Here is a 25,721-nt window from a genome sequence, read left to right as displayed (position 1 = left end):
AATTTGTACCTCCAGTGTCCCGATTGAACTCGTATGTTCCCTTTAGTAAATTTCTCATTCCCAGTCAGCGAAGAAACTAAACAGCACATGCATTTAAAAGGTGTCGGCAAGCTTTTTTAAGCATTATATTATGTCAACCTCTGGGGACACCATGCTCTACTATCTCTCGATTTACTGAGAAATCAGTTTTCCAGCTTCCCTAAATTTAGGTCAGGCTGCCAATGTAACTGGAGCCCTCTCACACAGATCCACCCACAGTTCTGCTACTTAAGCACCCTTGATCGATCCACAAATGTATAATTCAAGAGCATCTTGTTGGCAAGGTTGTCAACGTCAGACACTGTGCATGACTGATCTCTCCCCCTGCAGTTTTAAAAAGTCACAGAGGGAGTTAACTCACTAAGAGTGTAAATTATTATATAGATGTAGAGTCGGGAGTAGATAATCTGAGAATTAGTGTAAGTAACTTCATGCAGGCAAAAGCAGCCTTGGTTCCTAGAGGCTGCTTACCTCAAAAGGGTACTGATATATTAACTTCATTAAAATAGTGTGTTGATATGGTAATGTCAGTTCTCTTTAAACATCCAACTTTAAAGAAGAGATTTTATTTATATTATCTCATAAGGGATTTTGGATTAAGTTGCTCTGGCTCTGAACTTGAAGAAACTTTTTTCTTGCTGCTCTGAAAGATCCATCCTGTGAGAGCAGGGAGGTGTCCTTGAAAATGAGCCCATGTCTGTCCCTCATTCACGTTCTCATATAGCTGAACTTCCTCCAAGGTGCTCGTGGAACAAAATCTCTTCAGTTGTTTTTTTGTAAGACAATCCAGTTCTTTCATCATCAATTCAGTGATCGACAAAACTGTTTCGACTAAACAATATTTCTAAAGACTAGAGCTGAATATACTTGTACGAGTGGTATTTTCCATGCAACCTCTTCTATTGTGTAATGTGTCCCAGAATGATCATTTAAAGAGAGGATAAATACATTTAACAATAATGCACTTAACAACTGCAAAAACAGGAACATTAAATTACTATTAAATGACTCAATTTTACTGTCAGAAAAAGTGCTTATGCTGGGCTAACTAGCAATTATGCAAAGGAAATATTGGAGTGAACAATTTTCACATGACAGGAATTCAATAAGACTATAACTTGTCCAGAGTTACAGGGCAAAGAATCGTACTTTGATTAGTTGTTTGTATTAAATGTGCTTGGAAGTGGAGCAATATTCAGCCAATTACTATACACTTTTACAGTCATCTATACATCTGTGCTTTGCTTGCATTTTATGCCTGGCATTTTATGTAACGTAAGCATTAGTAAGATGTGAAATCTATACTGTCCTTTTGATATCCCTCCTTCACTGTCTAATAAAGGAGAGGAAGCACTTTGCTATATTGACAGAGGAGATATTGACATGGCATTTTGGTGGCATTATGGAGCCAGTTTAATATCACCTCATTGTGTTGTAACAGAATTAAATCATACATCATCTCTGGCACAAGGTGCAGCGCTAAATGGCTCGACTGAGCGGATGCACAAGGTTTGTGAAGGTTAGCTTAGTTTCAAAATGAATTTGGTGGAATATCGTTGTATTTCCATTATCGATTGTGATGACAATGAAAAGCTGATTCTTCTGTTATCATTGCAACGCTAATTTTAGATTTTCTTTCCATTTTTATAGGGTTTTCATAATCAGACGATTGATTAAAGAAAAGTGTTTAGCTTATAGTTTAAGACACAAAGATTTTTAGTTTTAGTTGTTTGCCAAAGTGTTCAAATATTATGTTCCATATACCTGTTGTTCATTAAGTTATATATGTGGTGTTTTGATGAAAAAAGTGAAATGAAACGGGTTAAAATCTTTTTGCAATGCATACAAACATAAAAGTGAGTACACACTGTATATCAGTTCGTAATCCAATTTGCAATAACACACTGTAATTTGTAATTGTAATCTCTACATGTCATGTATAGCGAACGAGAGAGAGACCCGTCACTATCATCTGTCATCATTTTGTCTTCCCCAATTTATGAGGCAACAATCTGTCTAATGCAGTTCTGTTCAACAGCACCACAAACCTAAACTGACCATTACATCCAATCAACATTTTGCCAAAATAGTTTGAACAACAACAAGTATTTAACCCTTAGAGCACAGAGCATTTCCATTACTATGTTAAAAAGTATATACAGAGGCTATAAGAATGTGCAATATAGTGTCTTACATTCTTTTTTTGAGCACAGCCTATAGGCAATCTGATGAAATTTTCACCAATTATTTAAACACAGCAGAATTTTTTTGAAATTTGTGAAATTTGGAAATACCTCCTCATTTTTTACAAACAAGCATAAAAGAAAAAAGTTTTTTTTGTGACTTCTGCAAAATCATCGCTACTGCCTCACAGTCCAAAAACATGCTATATGGGGATTAGGTAAAATGGACACTCTAAATTGGCCATAAGTGTGAGTGGATGGTTGTCTGTCTGTATGTGGCCCTGAGATGGACTGGCGACCCGTCCAGGATCTACCCCGCCAATCACCCTATGTCAGCTGAGATTGGCACAGCACCCCCTGTGACCCTCATATGGAGGATAAGGCAACATCACATAAGACAATGTGTCCTATAAACACACACCCCCAGGATGTCCATATAAGGTGTGGCATATTATTCCCATGGCAATTTACGAAGGTGCACTGATCTGTGTCGTGTGAGCACTAAGGGTTAAGGGGAGGGTTAATTTAAAGACTGTATGCATTAGGCAGCATATTAAATAATTAATCGGCCAAAATTGCTATGTTTTCAACATACAGTTCCCTTTCTGTGCAAATGTGCAGTCCTGATGTTTTCGATTGTTTTCTTCAACATCCAGCTTCATTTCCAGTATTGGAAGCATGTTTCCAATGTTCCTGGTGCTGGCCTTCATGTACTCTGTGTCCATGATCATCAAATGCCTGGTGCTGGAGAAGGAGCTCAGGCTCAAGGAAGTGCTGCGTGTTGTTGGCATTCGAAATGGAGCCCTTTGGTCTTCAAGTTTCACAGAGAACATTATTCTGCTCACAGTTCCCTGTTTGCTCATAAGTATCTTGGTTAAGGTCAGTAGACAAGAGTCCCATACTGGAAAGTATCAAAATACAAAGCATCAGCATGAGAATATAATGCACATGTTCTAAATTTGAACTTGTTAACTTATTAAACTTGCACAACAAAAATGCAAATATTCTTGCAGTAATATGGAAAATGTGGGTCATTTAATGGCGGCAAATTGTTCATGCTTTGTGTTTTGGTATTCATGCTGTTGTTAATCATAACCAATTACAGAACACAGAATCAAATCATTACTTCTGATTCTTTAAATCAGCCTTCCTGGGCTAATTAATTAAGCATGCAGCCAAATGCGTAATTAAGTTTAATTAAACCACACCAGTAGTATTTTGTTTATATATCTTTGAATAGCATCACCTCATCCTCTGTGCCTTGTACACCAAGAAGCCAAGTGAATATTTGGTACTGAAAATTAATTACCTCTATATTATTTTACCTTATTTTAGTTTGTGGTTTGATATTCCTGTTTTCTATTCCTTTCATTTTCCAATTTTAGTGTTCAAATATGTTTTGCTTTGTGCTGAATATTGTACTGAATATTTCAACACCCATTAAACACATACTCATCAAAAACAAGATACACTAGGGGCTGAAGACAATGGCGAAAGCTCAGTAAGTGTATTAGTATGTTTAAGATTTTTCTTATTTAGCTAATATGAGTATATAAGCGCACGATTTTCAAAAAAAGCTGCACCCCTCATGACATACTGTATAATATAGAAAGAGAGTTTCGTCAGACAGAGCACATCCTCGAACAACTTATTGTTTTGTAAGCATTAATGAAACCTAAAAGGATTGGTTAATTTAGATCGGCCTAATCAATTTTTGCAGTTTAATTTGAAAATGTGGCTGGTAAATAAACAACTGATATTTGAACAGCTGGATGAAATGTAATTTCCCTTCCGCCTAATGTGTTTGCAAGCCATCGACAATTTGTAAACATTAATAACAATAAATTGAGTTAGTCGAGTGCCTTGGAGGAGCCACTGCAAGTACAATGTGTATTCAAATCACAGGCCCATTCTAAATGATAATTTCACAGCCATTTTCGGCACATTAATAATAATAGCAAATCAAATGGTAATTATCATAAGGCTGTATGTGGATTAGGTGTGACAACAACCAGTTTTGTCACCTGCACCTGAGTCCTCAGCCAATTTACACATATTTCCTCTTTCATTATGAAGGAGGCAATGCATTCATTATGTGGAACCAGGCAAATGTATTTACACTGTTCCCATATTTGGCTCCCATCTGAAACCTCCTCAATTCAGGTGTGTGTGACAAGAACTCCGTGTAAATAACACAGATCAGTGGTGATCAATACCCATCGCTGCTACCGTGTGCCTCATCCAAACAGACTCTCCTTGTTTTGACAGCGTGAAAGCACCTTCCGAAATGTCTTGCCGTGCTAGCTGTCGGTCATTAAAATTTGATGAATGTGTTGTGTTTTGCAACACATGCAGCAGCAATGTTAAAGGAACTCAAGTGACAGTGCCGGAGACCACAGGTGGGAGACAGCTATTGACACCTCATCAATCATAAATTCATGCAAGAATAAAAATAAATAATAACAATGACACATAACCGATCCAAGATCATTGCATTGTGAAGTGTTAAACCTCAAGCACCTCTGTCTGACAAGATGTCGGATGATATGCGTGTGTGTGTGTTGATTTCTATGTGCGAGCAGAAAAAATGTTGATAACTTGAACAGGTAAAAGGTAAAAATTAACTATAGTTGTGTGTGTGTGTGTGTGTGTGTGAGAGAGAGATGGAGGGATTTATAATGGTGCCTTCTTTGGTGTCTTTTGCCCGACCCACTCCAACCCAGCGCAGTGGTGGTGGGAAAATGACATATACTGTATTTATCAAATGCATCTCCAAAGAAATGCGATTACAATTTGATAACATGTGGCATTGTGATTAATACTGCGTGGATTGATTGTTTTAACTGGTCTGGCTCCTCAATCCTTCAGGTTCCTCCGGTCTCTGGCACGCTCCCTCCCCTTATACATGACGTTAGCTTGGATCTACTCAGTGGCCATGATCGTAAAGAGCATTGTTGCAGAGAAAGAGGCTAGGCTGAAGGAGACCGTGAGGATCATGGGCCTGAAAAGTGCCATCTATTGGTTGAGCTGGGCAGTGTCCAGTGTCGTTCCACTTGCTTTAAGTGCTCTCTTCCTTGCCCTCATACTAAAGGTGATTTTAGAATGATTGAACAGTCTTTGAAGGAGAACCTTTTACTACTACTTTTGGAGAGTTCTGGCCACCAAAGTGTCTGCAGTTTCCAAAGGGACCTCTGTTCAAAAATAATGGCAGTTGTTCATTTAGCCTGTGTAAATTTAGGAGAAAGATGAGAAAGATTCATACAGTATCATGTAATGGTTCTTTGGTCATAATAGCATCCACTTTATTGGCATCATTATCTTACAGTGAATTAAGCTGAGTGAAGACAGTGTCATGGTGAAATGTGGGTGAATGGGTGGATTCAGGAGTAACTCTCTAAAATTAGAGAACGGTTCTCTTTCAAGCAGGCAGAATAAAAGAGTGACATGTTTAATGACTTCAGATTATATATTTTAAAAAAAATGAGTCCATGCGAAAAATGTTTTTTTTTTTGCAAATTATCAAATGTTTTTTGACCAGTTTCAAACACCTTTTACTCTGCCTGTGTTGTCTTCCAACTAATCAATAATCAAATAGTCTTAATGTTTCTCTGTTTGCTTGGCTTTTCAACCAACCTAAAATATTTCTCTGCATGTTGGTGTGTGATTTATATGAATTATGTTTACATGTTTGTTTTTTTTCCCCCATCTTTTATTTTATTTCTTTTGACACAGTACGGGAAAGTGCTGCAGTACAGCGACCCCTCAGTAATCTTTGTCTTCCTGCTGGTGTTCTGTGTGGTCACCATCACTCAGTGCTTCTTCATTAGCGTCTTCTTCTCCAAGGCCAACTTAGCAGCGGCGTGTGGCGGCCTCATCTACTTTGTCCTCTATCTGCCGCACATCCTCTGCTATGCCTGGAGGGACGTCATGGGTTTCCCGGCCAAGGTTGCTGTGGTAAGTCTGTCTTTAGCGCTGACATGTTTTAATATCTTCTCCTGCTGTTATCAGCCTAGCTCAGTTTTCAGCCTTAATCTCAGGTTAGGTTTGTTGTCACTATAATCCCAGTTTAGGCAGTCATAGTCACTTGTTCCAAGTGAAGTACATTCACTTGGCGCCATTAATATCTGTCATAGATTTGTTGTTATCATCTGCACAAGTCTGTGCCTGAGAACTCAAATTGCAACAGAAACACATGTAGGATTTATTTTAAATATTAATGCTGTTACCTTGTTCTGACAGACTGTGGTGCAAACCTGAAGACTTTTGTTAAACAAATGACAGAAATATCAAATATTTAGATAAAAGATGAGACTAGACAGAGAAACTATGGAAGTAAGGGACTTTCTTGAATCCTCGAAGGGATAAAGATAAATTGTTCACCATTGCTCAACTTTCAGTGTAGCCTTTCTCTGTGACCTTTACGATTTTTGCCACTATCATTTGTCCACTTGCTGTCTTTTTTGCAGACAAAGACACAAAATGTAAAACGTCATTGTTGTGCATGCAAGTGCATCATCCTAGAATTTAGATCAGGTCATTTTTGCTCTTTTGGTAAATAAACAATCCCTTGATTATCACGTTGATATATTTGCAGTCAGCAATAATATCTTCCATGGCACACGCTTTAATCTTCTTGTTATCTTTTGTAAAACCACTTCTCTTTGAGTTAGTCCGTGGAAATTATGCCAGTCCTTTTCTTTAGGAAAATGTAAAGCCCATTTAATTTTACAGAAAGCGTCCAGATTAGTTTGGAGCTTTACATATAAGGTCTTGTAAACCTTATTTAATCTCTACATAAAGTGCCATTGCTAGGTTGTCCCTCGGCACTGGCATTTTTCTCCCCTGCTCCAACTAGATGGATAGCCCTCTAGCCCTCTAATTAGCATGAGCAATGTTCCTCTGACCAAACCACCATCCTGTTCATCCCCACACTTTATCAGAGAAGTGTATGTATGTGCAGAGGCACACACTCACTCTCTCTCTCTCTCACTCTCTCTCTCCGTCTCCTCTAGCTTAGAAAGAGCCACATCGTGATGTGGAATACAAATTATTCCGCACGTCTCCCTCAATAATGAAGCATTTATTCAGAATTTTAAAAGATCACCTACGTTTATATGAACATGTTTTGACTGCAGCTCGGTGCCAAAGAAGAACTCCAGGCAGTGTATCAGTCACAGTCACAATCCAACGTCCTACGTACTGCTTCTTTGACGGTTTTCTTTCTCTGTCAGTTTCAATTTTTAATAAGGATTGAAACAAGAGAGAATCAAGGGTTCTTTTATATCCAGGAAAAGTCAAAAATAGTGAGGTCTTCAAAGCAATTTAAAACTTGGCTAGTTGCTAGTTTTACTTCTGAAAATTGTTAATTAAAGCCTTTGCGACATCTGGCATCTAATTAACACATGAATTTTGTTTGGACTTTATTTGTGGTGCCGTGGCTTTCACTGATTTAAATGTAGACTGCAACTTTTGTATTCATTAGTTAAAGTATAAAAGTAAACGAGGAAAAATGACATGTTTTATTTAACCATTCAGCTGTCGGTTCCCTCGATGATTATTATCTTCATGCAGTGGAGTAATTTATTTATAGACTGATTATTGCAGCTTCAGCCTCTTTTTCACGTTTGTAATTTATTTCTCAAATTGACGACAACAGTTTATTTGAGCAAACTTCTACAGACAGACGTTCATTTGTGTCGATTAGAATCACTCTCCGTCATTTCAACCCTGATTACACCGTCTTGTCTACAGTCAACTGAATGGTTGTTATGTCTGCAGTGTTGACATGTGTTCAAAGGAGGGGGGCTTGTCTTCTTTCCAAACTCATGCCCTTTTCTCTAAAGCCAAAGACGCGTGGCTCCCGTTCTTGTCAGCCATTCAATGAAGAGGTCAAGGATGTGTGTCCACTAGCCCTGTCCTGTCACCTCTCATCTGCTGACTGACTTGCTTGGCAGTGGATGGGCAGTGGAAGACAAGCCGGGAAGATGCCAGCAGTGTTGGTAGCAAGGCTCGAGGTTTGGTGTCACCGCAGAGCTTTTCTGATTCTGCCCCTGGTAATGCAGCAGTGTGTTGACAGTATCCGTGATCATTCGTCTCTAAAACTTGAAACAGCAACGGCTTCTGTCGCAGTGAAAATGCTGCGAGCAAATGAGGCATGATAAAACAGCTGGCACGCAACATGGCAACGCAGAGTGATAGGCCATGGCAGATGATGTCTCATAGGCAACACATCATTTGCAATTTCCTTCTGTATAAAAGAGCCAACCAATCTCAGTTTGCAGCACGTACGCTTTAGTTTCTGTCTTGTTTTTGTTTGGTTGAAACGTCCTCAGAGATGTTAAGAGGCAACGAAAAAAAACAGCTGACATCCTACCAGATACTGCGTTTAACTGTGTTTTTGTCTGGTTTACATTAGGAACCATTTGTTATTTCCTAAGAAATGGATGGAAGTGTTTTGATTTCCCTGTGCGATGTGATCCACATCAAAATCTAACTGGTTCTGCCCCCGCAATTGATTTCAATAATGTTTGTGACAACTGTCAACAGATCATATACTGTGTGTGAAAGTGGACATAATACAGCCCAAATAAGCTACCTGATGTACATAATTTATTTAGGCCTCACTTGGTTACTCTTTATTTAGTCCTCACTCATTAATATTTATTAATATAATTAAAAATATAAAAGGTATAAATAGTCCCATTTAACGTTCAGCACTAAACTTGCCTATTTCATAAAATATCAAACCACTCACTCCTTTAACTATTAATGTCTTTCCTTTTGTCACATGTGTCTTCTTCAGAGTTTATTGTCATGCGTGGCCTTTGGCTACGGCTGTGAGAACTTTGCCAAGTATGAGGAGCAGGGCATCGGCATTCAGTGGTACAACATTAACCAGAGTCCAGAAGATGGGGAGCGCTACACCTTCTTGCTGTCCAACATCATGATGCTTTTTGATGCTGCCTTGTACTGGACACTCACCTGGTACATTGAGAATGTCTTTCCAGGTAATCATTATGTATTTCCAATTAATGATCTGAAAAGATGATATATTTGACTATATATATTTTATTCCCTTTTGTGGTCTCGCTGAAATCAGTATTCAACTGCTTCTGCTGTCCTAACGAGCCCTTGTGCTTTTCTCGCTGACTCTAATTAAAAGAAAGCATGAATTTTGTCAGGCTGTCGAGGGGAATCCTACACAGTGAAATACCACATTCCCTCAAGCCAGGCCATTATTCAAATGTTAATAATATTCTCCACGCTCAATTCCAGGACAATATGGAATCCCTAAGCCGTGGTATTTCCCCTTCACTGCATCTTATTGGTGTGGCAAAGCCTCAACAACCAGTGTTGACCCCGGTTTTCCAAAGGACTTCACTGAACAGAACGGTAAACGGTCATAACATTTTTGTTTCTCCTATTGTCATAGTGTAACCCACTCAGTCATGATGGATTTGCCACATCTCACAGTTGACTGTGTGTGTGCTCTTATTGCGCGAGTGATTAGCGCTGTATTTGTCGCACAAGGTGATAAAAAACTTTTTTCCCAATCAGCAGATATAAATAGTAGGTAATTGGTTTGCAGCAACAAAAAAATAAAAAGTATGATCTTATTTTTTATTTGTCCTTGTTTCTGAGAGAGCTGCCACCCTCTCGTCTTATCTTTGTAAGATATCTAGGTCACACAGCGGTGTAGTGATATGAGCTGTTGCCTTGCAGCAAAAAGATCCGGGTTTACGACCCTGTCGGATCAAGGGCCTTTCTGCATGGAGTTTGCATGTTTTCCCTGTATGTGCATGGGTTTTCTCCGGGTACTCAGTCAAAAAAAAAACATGCAGAGGTTAATTGGACACTCTAAATTGCCCAAATGTGAGTGTGACAGTAAATGGTTGTCCAGGTTGTAGCCCACCTTTCATCCTATGTCACCTGGGACTGGCACCAGCAGCCCCTCATGTTGAGAATATAGCGGTAGACAATGGATGGATGGTTATTCAAAACTTGCACAGATATAATACACCTTTTTTTAATGCTGGTTTCTTTGTTTGTATGTATGTGTTTCCAAAGAATATCTGGAGAAACCACCACCCAATATGAAGGCAGGGGTCTCCATCCGCAATCTTGTCAAGATCTACAAGACTGGGAAGAAGCTTGCTGTTGATGGACTAACTGTGGACTTCTATGAGAATCAGATCACATCTTTTCTTGGCCACAATGGAGCTGGAAAAACGACCACAATGTGAGCTGTTTTATCTATTTCGCCCATGCTCTGCCACACTGGGTTCAGTGTTTGTGTAATTTCACTGGGTGCAACTAATCTAACTTGTTCACAATGCCGAGCACACTGTAGCTACAATAATTCAGTGGTCAGTGCTTTCAAGCAGTGACATCTTCTCAGAGGGCATTTATCACACAGAGTCAGCTGTTGTGTTGATAGAGGGAGGCATCTAATTGCTATTTAAAAAATTGTGGAAAGGTTGGAAAGGGGTTTAGGATGACAGCAAATAAATGAAACCCAGTGGCCCAGAAAGAATGAGTGAGAGAAAGAGAGGGAGAGAGAGCAAGTAATGCAAGACTAAAGGCTGAGGGAAGAAATCCGCTCTGAGCACTGTAACGAAACATAACAGTGCACAATAACTCAAAGGACAGAGGAAGGACTGTGGCACACTGAAGCTCTGTTTCATTGCATTCCCTGCAAGATGGCAGATATCTATCCATCTGTGAGATTCACTGATACTACTGAATTTGTGCTGCTTTATGGTGGTGCAAATATGTGTGTAATCTCGTGTGTTTGTTTATCGCACTGTTGTTTTTTTGTTTGGTGTACTTGTAATTAAACATTAATGACCTGAGACTGAATAGAAGTTAATGGGGATGATATAGACAGTCAGAGCCATGTTGGTGGTTCCATTTTTCAGTCCTTGTGACAGAAAAATCATTTCCCCTACTTTATGAAAATTTAATTAGAATGCAGTGTGTTGGTCAGAAGAGACAAGACGTCAATTGCCTGGTATATTTAAATAGAGCTTTAAATATATATAGCTGGGCCTTGTTTGACGCCAACTGCTTTGAAGTTATAAAAACTTTCCTCCTCTTTATGATTGTCACTATATTAAAAGTTAAAACTAACCTCTAAGCTTCGGTATGTACTGTACGTTCTCTTTTCTAGGTCGATTCTGACAGGACTATTCCCGCCTACATCCGGCACAGCCCTCATCAATGGATACGACATCCTCTCTAACATGGACAGCATCCGGAAATATTTGGGAATGTGCCCACAGCACAATGTCTTATTCAATGAGTGAGTGAACGTAAAGCAGATAGCCATCAATCCATGTTCTCAACTGGTCATTAGTATAATTATGTTTTGCCTCTGCAGTATTAAAAAAGAAGAAGGGGAAGAAATCATCACAGAGCAATTTAATCGTGTGCCTAATGAGGGCTCAGTCTCAGCTTATTTTTCACATCAACACATCATTATTTCTTTTATGCTAAAAATTAAATGTACTTCAATCCAGCCGCCGAACTTTTCCTCATATCATCATTCTCTGCCATTATGCAGTATTTTTTTTTCACCTTAAGAGTCCCCCTCTATAAAGTGACTACTGCAAGTCAACCGGAGTCCTACATCATAATTATAGCTTAGCACCTACAAATTACTTTCATTAATATTAATACAAGGCAGTCAAAGCATCTTTGTTAAATGGAGTTAAAATATTCATGCAAACATTGAGCTGGAAATTACATCATATTAGTTTAGTTCACTTCAGAGTAGTGGATCATCTTCCAAAATGCTTTAATGTGACGTTTTGGCACAGGATGCCCTCTTTGGTTGTTTGTGACACCCCATGTGTCTGTCAAGCACGTGTTTTTGAATTATTTTCCCGTCCCCAGGCTGACAGTGGAAGAACACATCTACTTCTATGCTCGACTGAAGGGACTCAGCCGTGATGAGGTGAAAAATGAGATGGACCAGATGATTAAGGATGTTGGTTTACCACACAAACGGAAGGATCTTGCTAAGAACCTGTCAGGTGCGTGTCTGTCGACGTCTTTAGCATCTGTGTTTCCTTGACGTTGTGAATGAAATTATGCAGAGATGTAAATGATATTTTTCTCGTGTGCATCAGCTTGTGTATATGGTGCATTTATTTCTGGGAAGATATATCATCTGGAAATGAACCTTTCTGCTCAGGATAAAGCGGTTTAGTTATGCCATTCCTCTGCTAGCACATGAACAAGCAACACGCTCAACATACACACACACACATACACAGTACCTGCATGTCACAGGTTATAATTCATTGTCTGGGGGCAGGAGCGAGTCCTGTTTGATAAATTGTCCCCAGTCATGGATTGCTTGTGAGCAAAATATGACTTTCAAGGTTGATGCATGTTGACATTTCCACTACATTAACACTACATTGGATGCATTTGAACAGCTCTCTATGAGTGGTGACTGTAATAACCTTAGTGAGGTATATCTTCCTCCCAGCCTTCAAAAACATGGATACGTACATCTCAACATGCTTACTCCATAACCTGTCCCCACTATTGTCTCAATATTGACTTTATTTAATACTATTCACTGATTACAAGCAACTATGATTGTCAATTTTGTATCGGCTGCAGTTATTTGTCATTAAAAATGATATTCAGATCATAATATAACGGCTTGTTTTGTCTTCTAGGTGGCATGCAGAGGAAGCTGTCTGTGGCCATAGCATTTGTTGGAGGCTCAAAAATTGTCATCCTAGATGAACCCACAGCAGGAGTCGACCCCTATGCCCGCAGGGGGATCTGGGAACTGTTGTTAAAGTACAAACAAGGTATGAGATCAGTGGGAAGAACCATGGCTCCACTCAAGGCTTTGAAGTCTCATGTGAAGGATCCAGTGGAATGCACGGAGTGCATGTTTGATTTGTGTCAAACCTAGAAAGTTTTCCAAACTGAGCTGGAGGTTAACTTTGAACTAATAAAACTTAAAAAGTATCGAGTATGTAAGGGCTGTTAAGTTAATGAACCATTTAGAGCAGCCCGCTGAACTTATTTTCGTTTTGCCTTTCTACTCTGTGACACTCAATTGTGGGAGTGGAGAAATTGTAATTTGTACTGGAACAGATTGAAATGCGAGTGAAGACAAGTGAATCCAAGAAGCTTTAATTGACATCCCTATTTAACACAGTCCCTAATTGTCTGCCATATCAGTCAGCATGTCTCTCCCCTGGCCTTATATACTTTGTGGTTGCTGTTGGCTGAAAGCAGGACATGAACATTATAGTAGCACATTCTCTTAGCAGATGTCTAAATGTTTAATGTGCATTGAGTGACATTCCACTCTCAACGTGTCATTAGCTTCTCTCTCTCTAATCAGGTCCTTTCACTCCAGTGCAGAGCCGGAGATAACTCTGTTATAATGAGAACATCCACATTCTGGCTGGTTCAATGAGTCATGTTTTTGCCTCCCCAGTCCTGTTTTGCACCACAGTGTTATGAAGCTTTTTCATTTAGCATAAAAGGCCACAGACAGTGCATTTGTATGGAAAAAGCTAAAGGCTTGTGGACTTAATGTTGTAGTTCTTCATAGATAATTAGCGGGACACGTTTTTTACAGGAACAAGCTGACCAGATTGTTATTGTATTTATTTTTAATTTTAGTTGCAGATTATATGGTTAATGATGGTTGAAACGGCATCTTAAAAAAAGGAATAAGGGAACTTCAGTGTTTGTTCAAGATTAATATGCTTGATTTACTGTAAGTAGGTGTCCATCGAAATGATATCACTGTGTCGTGTAAAGATTTAATTTAGCAATGTTTTAATGATTATTCATATGATTGAATGCTGATTACTGTAATAGTGGCTCTTCTATTGTGTCAGGACGTCATGCATAGTATACACTCAGCCTCATCCTTCCACAGGCCAGTGTGTTTTTTGTGGATGGGACAATATTGTTCATACACACACACACACACGCACTCCAATGTGTTTCAGATTGCACAGCTAATGAAAGTTGTTATTTCAAGGGATTTCTCCCACTGACTCACCAACTTTCTCATTTGAACAGCTTGTATCAGCAGCCATGTAATCACTGAGAGTGAAAACATTAACATCTCTCAAGTTGCTTATAAGGATTTAATCAGTTGTTATGCAGTTAAATTACATAAAGTCTCTCCTCCAAACATGCCATAAAATGCATTATAGCCGTCTACTATAGCATTGAGAATGTTGATCCCCACCATGGAAACTGACATAACGAGTGCTGCATTAAGGCTACGATAAAGTTTGTCACTTGTCGTGGTCTGAGACTTTTCTGAGAATTCTGTTACTGAGTTGAATGAATTATGTTACATTTGACATATGTAACATCCTTTTTTATCAAAACAGTTTTAATCTGGTCGATAAGTTACTTGAATTAATTTTAAAATGTATTGTTCTCAGTTGGTTGCCGTAGCCATCACTTGTTAAAGATTTGATCTGTGATTTGTCTTACTCCCAATGCATGCACATAATATCTGTGAGGAGTTATTTAACTACTGTGAAATCAATCTCTATCACTTTGATATGGAGGGGAAGAGGCAAAATAACAGACACCACATTTCCACTCTCGCTTTTCTTTCCTTTTTGCGAGAGCTACCAATTTACCTGAACACGCACAACTGCTTTTGATATATCACTTTGTGCTGTAATGCACCACAACACGCTATAAATCAGAATACCTTTGTGGACCATCTGTAGTCCAAACACATTAATTTTGCTCCCAGCTCACAGATAATGCAGTGTTTTTTTTATATATATATTCCCATTTTCCTTGTAAGCCACAACCAAAAAAAACACCAAGAAAAATCATCTGTGAGGTTGAGAAACCCATACAAAATGAGCTGCCTCAGTCAAACTAAATCTCGAGCAATCTCCTCTACCCACCCCCATGCATAAGCATAGCCTTTTCCTCCATATGCTAAATTGACTGGGCTGTGGCATTCATTCAACTTGGGCATTTTGTTGAGTTTGAATATATGTAGATCCAGACTTGTTTGGCATAGCACAAGGCAGCAATACTTAACAGAGAAGAGACGGATTTAGCAGCTCAGCTGGTGGCAGAGCAAAACAAGGGACAGGGATGGGAGGGTAAGAGGAGTGTGGGAGAGAGTTGAAATAGTTGGCCAAGCAAAATGGCTGCAGTTAATGACCTCTGAGCATGTCCTTGTCCCCTGGATAATACGACCTATGAAGATACAAATTTATCTAGCTCAGTGCATTTAAAAAAACAAACAAAAAAAAAGCTGCCATGCTCAGCACAGGAGTTCTGCAATAAACCCTCGCTAATCCAAGGAACTTTATTACTGAGAATATATCTACTTATCATGTTTTCAGATTAATATGCATGATATAGCCAACCTGTCATCTCTGTTGGGAGATGCTTTGATCTGGTACTCACTGTGAAAACGCTGAGTGTACGGCGTGCTGCTGAATTACTCACAAGTATAGACTTACAAAAAAGGGTAATTATTTCCTGGTGGTGTTACTAAAAGAACATTTTCAACTGTCAACAGAGTTGGTCCTGAGGGAATCATGAATGTCATTAGTTGTGGTAAACTTCATAGCAAGCCATTAAACGGATGATAAAAGAGTGCAAAGTGGTGCACTATCAGAGCAGAGCAACCATCTGTGGAGCTTCTAGCAGAGCCTCTGGCATGGCTACAATGTTTAATTTATTCTAAAAGAAATGATAAAACTTAAAATAATTCTCAAACTTACTAACATCTAAAGAGATTTCTTTGTCGACGAACAAGAAATGTAGTCGATAAAATAGTTTCTGTCGCACAAGAAAACCGAAACATTATTGGATCAGAAGTACTCTAAAGTGATACTGCTTTCGAGTCAGCTTTACGGAGATGTGACCATGCTGTGTCTTCTCGACAGATCTAGTCCTATTTTGATTTCAGGGCTATGTGATAATTAATATGTGTTATCTGATGCAGCTTGATAGAGAGGTATTAGAACACCTGTGAATAACCTTGCAATGCATATTGAAGTTGTCAATGCAATTGTGCTCAGCTGGATGCATCTCAAATCTAAGGAACCGCAGCACGGGAAACATGGGGCACAGAAATAATGTGTGATCACACAGAAATACTGGCAAGGAGGTTTAGGGTTGGCCTTTGTCATGATTTTTTAATTTTGTCTCAGAATCACACCCACGCTTTCTTGTGGAGTTTGCTTTGTTGCCATGTGATAGTACAGGAGAGTGAAAAGTGAGTACGGAGACGGATACTAGAGGGTGAAACTGGCTTGATTACAAGAGTTGTTTAATGTGTGACATTTTTTCCTGTCAGGCTTCTTGTCAGTTTGACAGTTGTCAGGTCAAACGTGGACGATAGAGAAAGATGCTGCAGAAATACAGTGTTTTTTAATTTGATTTCACGTCCGTGCTGTGACTTTCATAACTACAGTTCCCCCCCCCCCCTTTTACTCTTTTCACATTTCAAATTGTGTGTCTCTCTTTCTCTCCGCCTCGCTTTCAGGTCGCACCATCATTTTGTCTACACACCACATGGATGAGGCAGACATTTTAGGCGATCGCATTGCCATCATCTCCCATGGCAAGATGCGTTGCTGTGGCTCCTCGCTCTTCCTGAAGAAATGTTTTGGAAGTGGCTACTACCTAACTCTGGTTCGAGATGGGTCTGAAAAGATGACAGCTCAGCGTAATGGGATTATACACAGTCAGGCCACTGAGGTACGGACATATTAGTGTGTGCTCTCTGGGCACTGATTAGATTTCATCTGATAATTATCATGCTTGTGTCATATGCTGTCTTAAGCAGTTCATGCGTCTTATATCATCTTTGGGTTTTTTTTCCACTTGTGGGTTTTAGTACTGACAAAAATAATAAAAAAACAAAGCAAAATAGAACAAGGGAGATAACAAAAAACAAAAAGCACATGCTGGGATTCATGAGCTGCACTATTGACTACAACACTAGAATTAAATTGTGTGGCTGGATGAGTCAAAGGGTTTTTAATATTAGCATATTTTAATATTCCGCAGATAAAGTTATCAAAAGTCACTGTTGTAATGTTTTATCCTCAAGGATATTCCAACAGTGCATATGGTTGACAGACAGCACTGGCTGTGTGCACTAATTATCCTCAGACTTTGGTGATTAGAACCCCTGCCTGACCACACAGTGACTTCTCGCTTTTTATTAAAATATCTTATCATAATTTTGCTGTAATTGGTAGGGGATCAGTCTTTTTGACTCCGTGCATCAACAAAAGAACTTCAGCTGCAAGCTCCTTTGACACAACAGTAACCTCTTTTTAGTCTATTATTGAACATGGCTCCCTCTTGCTTTCCTGAGTGTTCTCCTTCTCTCTTACCACCCTCCCCCTGTAATGATCTGTGTTTAGTCTTCTCCCAGCATGAGAATTGGCAAACGCCTACGTGCTGGATGATACTAATTGTCACCGGGGAGAGGGGTGATTCTCACTTTTGCTCGCCAGTGGTTCCTCGCACACTTAGTTTTAATCAATAGGAGCAAATGAACAAGATGCACTGATGCCAGCAGGACTAGAGCAATTACCATTAGTCTGCAGGCTCATTGAGGTGAGCAAAGTCATTTCTTCGAAATAAATAAACACGCCAACACCTTTGTGGGTGAGGAAGAATAGTGTATCCTTTCCGGGATGACAACTGTGTAACTCAGTGGCAAATGTTGCAGTTGCACAGTCAAAACAAAGAAAGGGGCTGGACAAAGTTTGATTGTCGTGTTGTATACTGTACAAAAAATGCCAAAAAAGCCAAGTTTATTCACCCTTTGTTGAAATCAGTCAAAGGTTCCTCTCATTCCTGTGTATTGCCTAGGATTCTAAATTCCTCTACAGGTTGAACACACTCTCACCATGTTAATATTTGTACTCATAACATTATTTACAGCAGTTAAATCAAAACGGATGGAAACAGTCATTTTTGGGTTACTGTAATGCAGGTACTGATAAAGTCGTTCTAATCCCTTTCTGATTAACAGGAGAAAGACTCTCATTGGAGGAGCAGCCCAGATCAAGGCATTGGCAGCCAAAGCTGGGACAGCTCAGATCCCACAGGTAGAGACTCTCTTTCCCCTAACTGCACATTTTCAGATTTACACCCTACATATGTATGCTACACTAAAAGATTTGAGGAAAGTGGGTGATACTAAGTTAAATAAAGTTATGCAGCAATGTAGACAACTCAGCCTTCTTTAAAACATTACAAGAATGTATGAAAATGTTCAGAAAAGGTCACCATTAACGGTCTTAAAATAGTTCTAGTGTGCTGAAGACTCATGAGCTAGATTATTTTAGTTCCACTTTTTCAATATGAGCGCTACGGGCACCAAAGTAACCGCTGCCTTGAGAACTATTAGCACAGTGCACTTTAAAGTAAAATGCCTGAATTTTCTGATGGAGAGCATTGGAGTGTTAGTGCAGAAAAAACAGGAGACAGTAAGGTGTAGTAATGGGCGTTTGAGCATCATATTTCAGATAATGGGAAATCAATAAATCCAAAGGAAAGATTTTGATCACTCGCTGTTCTATAGCAGTGTGTTTTTGTTAGTTAGTTAGTTAAGCTTGGGCCGCAGCTCTACTGTTTGATTGGACATCCACATGAAATGTACTCTCAAGTAAATGTTTGTCACAAGGAGGTTTCAGCCAAAGCATTCTCTTCCACAACAAATCGCTGCAGAGATTCTGCCACTAAGAAGCATCACCCACTACTGTAGCAAAGAGTCATTGTCATGAGATCACCTTATTTTTTTGTGTGTCTTTTTTTTATGAACAAATAACCACAAACAATAGTCTTAACGTTTACAGTTGAGCCTCTTCTGTCTCCAACTCTTAATTTTAGTTTTTCTAAGTGAATTCTTCCGTGTGTAGCCTCTGTCTCTTTCATTTTCCAAAACACTATCCCAGTTTTTAGTGGAGTGTGGGTGATGATTTGAATCCTGAAGAAAAAAAATGACTCCCATTATTAATGACAATCAGTGTTTATCGCTGAATAAAAGGAGTCCTACAACACAGATCTCTGCATTATTTATTAAATATTTTTAAAATGAAAAATGCATATTTATCAGCTGCATCTCATTTGTCATAGTCCTTTTTTCTCTTTTTATCCCTTTAAGCTGAGGATAATGCACATCGCCTCACTCCTAATCACTTACTTTATTGTACGCCAATCAATCAAGGAGCCAAAGATGCTTACGTATTATATAAACATCACATTTACAAATAGTCATAGAATGTACCATTTCATTTAGAAACAGCAGAGGAAGAACAGATGTGATGTCAACATACAATGTTCATGATTCTAGTTACTCTTTATCTTTATCATTCTTGACCTTGATCATATAAACAAATGTGTTCATGAAAGACATGAGAAGAAAACTCGGATGGAGTCGAGGTTATTGTACATGGATTATATACCTGAATCAATGCTCATTCTTTCAACATAGCTGTACGCAATGTCTACATATAATCTTGAAAAGTAATTCCCACCAGTGACAGCACATTTCACTTTATTGCCACGCACACACACACACCCACCCACACACACACACACACACACACACACACCAATATTTTCACAAATAATTCAGACTGATGTGTGAAGTAGATCCATTTACTTCTTCCTAAGCACAGAGCCATTGGTTGTTTAGCTGCAGTAATTATGTATGAGAGGCTGTGGATCAATAATGGATGTGCTGTATTCTGCAACACTGTCCAGATTGATTCCTGCGAAGACTCAGCTTCCGAATAGATGAAGCACAAGTATTATATCCACTGATGTGTTTGGCTATGTTTTAAAGGTTAGAGCATCAGGTGAATTATGTTGCAATCCCAGCAGTAGTTATGAAGAAAGTTGTAAAGTTTTTCCTGTTATATTTGAAAGCTGCTGTCGTTTACAGTACATACTGTACATTTATTTGCAGCCAGGAGTGGGCATGGTTCCTAAAATACTCACTAAAAAACAACTATTCGATGAAATCGACATAAACAGAGAGAATTTTTCGATAAAAGTCTGCTGTGTGTGTGTGTACAATATTTGGTTTATTGGGAGTCCTTTTTATCCGTCTGGCAGACTTGACAGCTGTGGATAAGCTTGTGCAGCGTCATGTCCCGGGGGCAGTCTTCTTGGAGAGCATTGGTCAAGAGATCACCTACATACTGCCCTACAGTGGAGCCAGAGATGGGACCTTTGCTCGGCTCTTCCAAGAGCTCGACCTGGCCTTGGCTGACCTTGGACTGACCAGCTACGGCATCTCTGACACCACACTGGAAGAGGTACACTCAGCGTGGGAATGACAGCCCTACTAGAGAGTAATGCACACACAAGAGAAAGGAAGCGAGTTGGCCTACACAGTGCAGTACACAAGTTATTCTTCATCTTTTTTTTTGATCATGGTGTTAAGTAGTCATTGCTAATGAATCCGTCTTTTAAAAGGTAAAATGTCTTTGTTGGATGTCCTACAGATAAACCCAATTAGATTGCAGTTTGCACTTTTTCTATGTTTTGAAATTTCTCTATAGAAAACATAAAATAACATGAATAGCAAACACTTACATGGAGAGAAACCATTCCACTGGAGACAGTATATTAGCAATCCAAACCAACTCTATCAGTAGCTGATTATCATTGCTTCATATATCACATATCATGAATGATAAATGATATTCTGGATCAATATCTATATTTATCCAACAGGTATGAACTTTGGGACTTGGAGAGAAACTGCAATACAGCAAGTCATCCGCTGCGATGCATTGATTTAATTACATTTTCTTCGCTGACTTTTCTTTCTCAAACGTCGAGCATCTGTAGAGTTTGCAAATATGTAACACACAGTGTTTGCTGGTTGTGCTCCACAACATGCACTAATGTTTGAACCTTTGCAAATTATAGGACAGAGAAAGAAAATTGAGTATCAATTTTATGGCCGTCAAAGTTAACGGGATTAATACACCCGAGATTAACGTGAAAGATTTCTTTTTAACGCAGTTAACGCAAATTTGTTTACTTCTGGTGTGCGCTGACCTCTAACATGAAAGCTGGGAATTATGCACGTGAAACAGTCACTTGCCTGCAGTCAGTTGCTGGATGGAAGGTTTCATTAAGAAAACAAAAGTTACCTGCGTTTCACGGCACTATTTATTGACAATTGCCTTTATATTAAGATGACCTGGTTGGCACTTGATAGGCCTGAGTTTATAGGCCTGAAAATCTTTGAAGATTCAATTAGACAATAGTGTCTAAATGCACACTCTGATTACACATTCATTTAGTCATTAGAAGAAAAGCAAACTTTGCGATTAATCTAGATTGGCTAATTTCAAAATGTGAGATTAATTTATTAATTTTCTTTTAAACCATTGACAGCCCTAATCAATTTACACCCGGGTACAACAACGATGAGCGACTCTTAGTAACTGTACCATGAATCAGACACTCGCAGCCTGAGGACAATGTGAATAATTCTTTCCGAATATCTAAAACTGAGATACACTCATGTGGTCCACTTCGAGTAAAACAGGCAGCGATTTCCATATAATACTCATAAAATGATGAATAGTATACTTTAGGCGACCGTCACCTGATGTTGAATAGCTTTGTCATGTATCTTTGCCCTTGAATTGTTTTATATGTATTAGAAAATGTATTTATTTTTCAATGAATTTATTCACCACATTAAGTCTCACAGAAATGTGCAAAGAGCGTAGTGAGTAGTCTCTCTTTCTCACAAATAGAGATGTGTATTTTGCCATATGACCTGAATTAACAAATGCAGTCGAGGAGGGTGCTTCGCACTGAGAGGCCAGTTGGCACATGCTCAAGTGAAGGTTAAAACCTCAGTGCACAACCCTAATCTGATTACATGCGGAAACTTGACCAAAATAACTGAAATCCACATCAAATCTACATGCACTCTGTATGTCAACTTTGATCTATGACAGCGGCTTAAACAACAAACATTGACTGGTTTGCATTGGGCCTTCAGTTTGTGTGCATGATTATGTGAGGATGCAAACTGTGGCTGTCGTTTTTTAAGATTTTAAACTCAGAATGCATTTATTTTCACAGATATTTCTTAAAGTGGCAGAAGAAACTGGAGTGGATGCCGAAATAAAAAGTAAGGTGATAATGATGTACACTGTAGCCACACCCTGGTTAAAAATAACCAACTAAACTGACCAGTAATGGCTAATACAACAAAATCTGTGTCTGTGGGTGACATATCTTTAATTATCACCATCATGTTTGAGTGGCAGGTTTAACACCATTGTATTGTGCAATTAGCTTAATGTCCATTTTCAGTTTTACAGTTTACACATTGTGCAACGACGTCTCTCATTCTGTATGTTTTGTGTGGTATTTGAAATTGGGACTTAGTTGTTTCACGTAAAGTTGTTGCTTGATTTCTTCTGTGTATAAAGATAACATAATATATCACAAAATTGTATCAGGTTTTCTAACTGGTCATTGTTTGACCTTAGTGGAAATAACAAGCGTTTTTGTTGGTTTACATCACAAAACAACCTCACTTTTCAGTTTAAAACTGTTTTTTTTTTTTTTTTTTTTTCACATTCTTGAAACACCTGGGTCTGTGCTTTTATAGAAATAATATGGCATTCTGTAGGGCAGGTAGCTATTCTTATTGTTATTTATAACCTTAAATTAGGTCAGGCCAAAACAACATATCTTATTTGTTTTCCCTTAGCAACAGAGGAGCTGTTTTTGAGCGACTGCAAAAGGAGCTCCCACAAATCCAAGAGGAACAGCATCTCCAGCATGTACACATCAGAGCAAGTGTCAGGAATGAGTGGCAAGTATCTCCCGATTTCCTTTTGTAATAAAGAAATCTCAACTAAACTAGTCTAAATAAATTCAGTAGTGCAGAAGGTTAACTTTTCACCAAACTAAATCGGTGTTACTGTATTTTAAATAGCATTGAGCTGTTTTTCCTGCTTGATTCTTGTTCCTTTCTCTTTTTATGTAGAATTAAAGGAAAGATTTACATGTCAAGTAGAAGGTAGGTGCTCTATTTCTTCTTTATTACGGACTTTTAGTTTTATTATACCTGCAAATGTCTGTTTTTCTACACACCCTTTATTCTTTAATAATTAGCTTGATTTAGTTCAACTTTAATTGAACAGTTTCATTTCAGTAGCCATTTTAAAAGGAGGGCATAAACTAGAGCCCCGTCTTCACAAGAAGCAATTTCTAATATAATTTTCCTCCAATCCATACAGGTTTATCTGACTTAACTTGTCACCTATTCAATTTTGGTCGTATAAAAGACATTCACTTTCATACAGTGTCTTTCATCATGAAAATGGTTTTCAATCAGACCATGTTTTATTACTTTAATGACTACTGAGAAAATATAGTGCCTCAATTTTCAGTATTCACTCAGAGTGTGAGACATAAAAGTAAGTGTCTACAAATCCCTTGTTTGTCACCTTTTTCCCTCGTCGCACCCAAACGCCGTTTGTCATGATGTGTCATGATATGTTAAATTGTCAGCCCATTAGCGGGGCCGGAAAAACGTGGTCAACGTACGAGCCTTAAATGCATAGATGACAAATAACCAGTGAGTTTATGTCCACTCCAGACATAAAGAGAACCACCAGTGTCAATGGGAAGGGATCCATGGTCATCACTGGTTGGGAGCTGATCAGGAGGCAGTTCCTCGCGCTCTTTATCAAGCGTTTCCACCACGCCCGCCGCAGCCGCAAGGGACTCATTGCCCAGGTAATGGCCTCAGTCTGTCATATTGATGAATTAAAGGGTGTCACTAGGAGAGTTGCATTGGAGGATGAAAGTGAAATTGTATAAAACCCAAAATCACTTAATGACCCATATTATGACAGAATAAGAAAATTCCAGATCAGAAGGGGGGGACAAAAAAATCACATAATCCATCTTGATAAGAGTCACTAGATAGGGAATTCAAATTCAAAATCGACTGGAAACAGTGTGAAAGTGCATTACAGTTTGAAGAAATGTGAAGAGCAGCAGCCTGAATGATGCAACTCGACGTCAATAAACTGTACACACAATAATCACCTTTACCTCCCAAAGGATGCCCTGAGTTATTGCAGCGAAAAACCAGGGATATGAACGAGGCTAAAGATGTCACGATCATGTGTTTATTACTGCTGCTGAAGATCCTTTTCCTTTCTTTTGGTTTTTGTTTGTTTTGTCTTTTCACTTTGACCTGATGTCATATTGCTGTCATAACACTGTTTACACTTCAGTCAATATATATATAAGTCAATTATGGTGCCCGCCTCAGTTGTAGTACCAGTGATTTCACCTGGTCCCTGTGAAAAAGGCAAAGTGACACTCGTGATTTGTTTTTCTTTCATTTTACTTGCTAATCATGTCTTTCCATTACGTCTGTATTAAAAGTGATCGCACAACAATTACAGAAATGACAGACTGCTATTAGCCTATTAAATGTTTGTCTAGATTATTTTGTGCCTGTTGAACATAATTCAAAAAGTCAAATGCAATAAACAGGCGTGATTTAAACAAGTCAAATTCAATTTCATTTTAAGAAGCACTTTGCAGGGTTCTTAAATGAGATTTTTCCCTCCCTAAGTTTGAAAAAAACTCACCTCCCATCTAAATTCATAGTATATGTAAATATCATGTAATGCCACCAGTTATGACAGCTGTCATGAATTTTCCAATAACATAAGATGACAGAATCCCAGCTCATCTGGTCTACAGAGAGAGAGAGAGAGAGAGAGAGAGAGAGGGGGAATGTTTCACCTCTGTAAGGTGTATGGGCTGTTCTTGTAATTTGCTGCAGTACCAATCCCCATTAGTCACTGTCAGTCTTGGACGTTCCTTTAGAGTGAACGTGGAACAGGATGGAAAGATAAGTGTGAGTATGTATCAGGGTACATACACACAGTCACCAGCACACACCTCCTGCCTCCTCCTCTTTATTCCTTTGGCTAAAGGGTTTTTTTTCCCCCCGTCATGTCAACAGCTCCCATTGTCAGCAGATATGATTGTGTGGCGAGGTAATCTCTCCGAATACAAGCAGTTAGGGGAATATAAAAGAGATCATGGCATGTTACACAAAAGAAGTGATTTATGGGGATGAAACTTGAGGACATGTCAGCGACGCAGCTATTGGTAGCGTTGCTGTAAATGATTTGACTGGCTCACACTGAACTTCCTACAATAGCTCAAGATCCAACAGTCTTGCTGTTTAACATTGTGCATTCTGTAATCCAGAATATTTTCATTGTTTTTGCGTTCCTTTATTATGTATGAAAGTGAAATTGTGCGAGTACTCTGATTGTTGTGACTATAATTCATCTATTTTTGGAGATAACAATAGTCACTAAGAAGAACAGGCCACATGTACATACACTACAAGTATCCGGACACCTGACCATTACACCAATAGGACTTTAATATGGATAAACTGTAGCTATAACAGCT

At 38.8% G+C, this 25,721-nt stretch overlaps 1 protein-coding gene across 2 annotated transcripts in view; it reads left to right on the top strand.

Annotated features, from left to right (window-relative positions):
- Positions 1-25,721, top strand: part of LOC131456517 (phospholipid-transporting ATPase ABCA1-like) — a 124,607-nt gene that overhangs the window by 33,752 nt on the left and 65,134 nt on the right. The window contains exons 15-29 of one of the 2 annotated variants that reach the window (XM_058624915.1): positions 5,091-5,313; positions 5,955-6,176; positions 9,025-9,229; positions 9,498-9,614; positions 10,290-10,461; positions 11,392-11,523; positions 12,117-12,256; positions 12,914-13,051; positions 16,747-16,961; positions 18,253-18,328; positions 20,343-20,545; positions 22,341-22,389; positions 22,978-23,082; positions 23,257-23,289; positions 23,872-24,011. In XM_058624915.1, coding sequence (XP_058480898.1) covers positions 5,091-5,313; positions 5,955-6,176; positions 9,025-9,229; positions 9,498-9,614; positions 10,290-10,461; positions 11,392-11,523; positions 12,117-12,256; positions 12,914-13,051; positions 16,747-16,961; positions 18,253-18,328; positions 20,343-20,545; positions 22,341-22,389; positions 22,978-23,082; positions 23,257-23,289; positions 23,872-24,011 — 2,170 coding nt within the window. Of the gene's footprint in view, positions 1-2,878; positions 3,102-5,090; positions 5,314-5,954; positions 6,177-9,024; positions 9,230-9,497; positions 9,615-10,289; positions 10,462-11,391; positions 11,524-12,116; positions 12,257-12,913; positions 13,052-16,746; positions 16,962-18,252; positions 18,329-20,342; positions 20,546-22,340; positions 22,390-22,977; positions 23,083-23,256; positions 23,290-23,871; positions 24,012-25,721 lie in introns of both variants that reach the window. The other variant, XM_058624914.1, reaches the window with a different exon arrangement.

The sequence above is a fragment of the Solea solea genome, chromosome 3 (assembly GCF_958295425.1).
Source record: "Solea solea chromosome 3, fSolSol10.1, whole genome shotgun sequence".
Lineage (NCBI taxonomy): Eukaryota > Metazoa > Chordata > Actinopteri > Pleuronectiformes > Soleidae > Solea > Solea solea.
The sequence above is the reverse complement of the archived record's forward strand: the minus strand, read 5'-3'. Positions and strand labels throughout refer to the sequence as shown.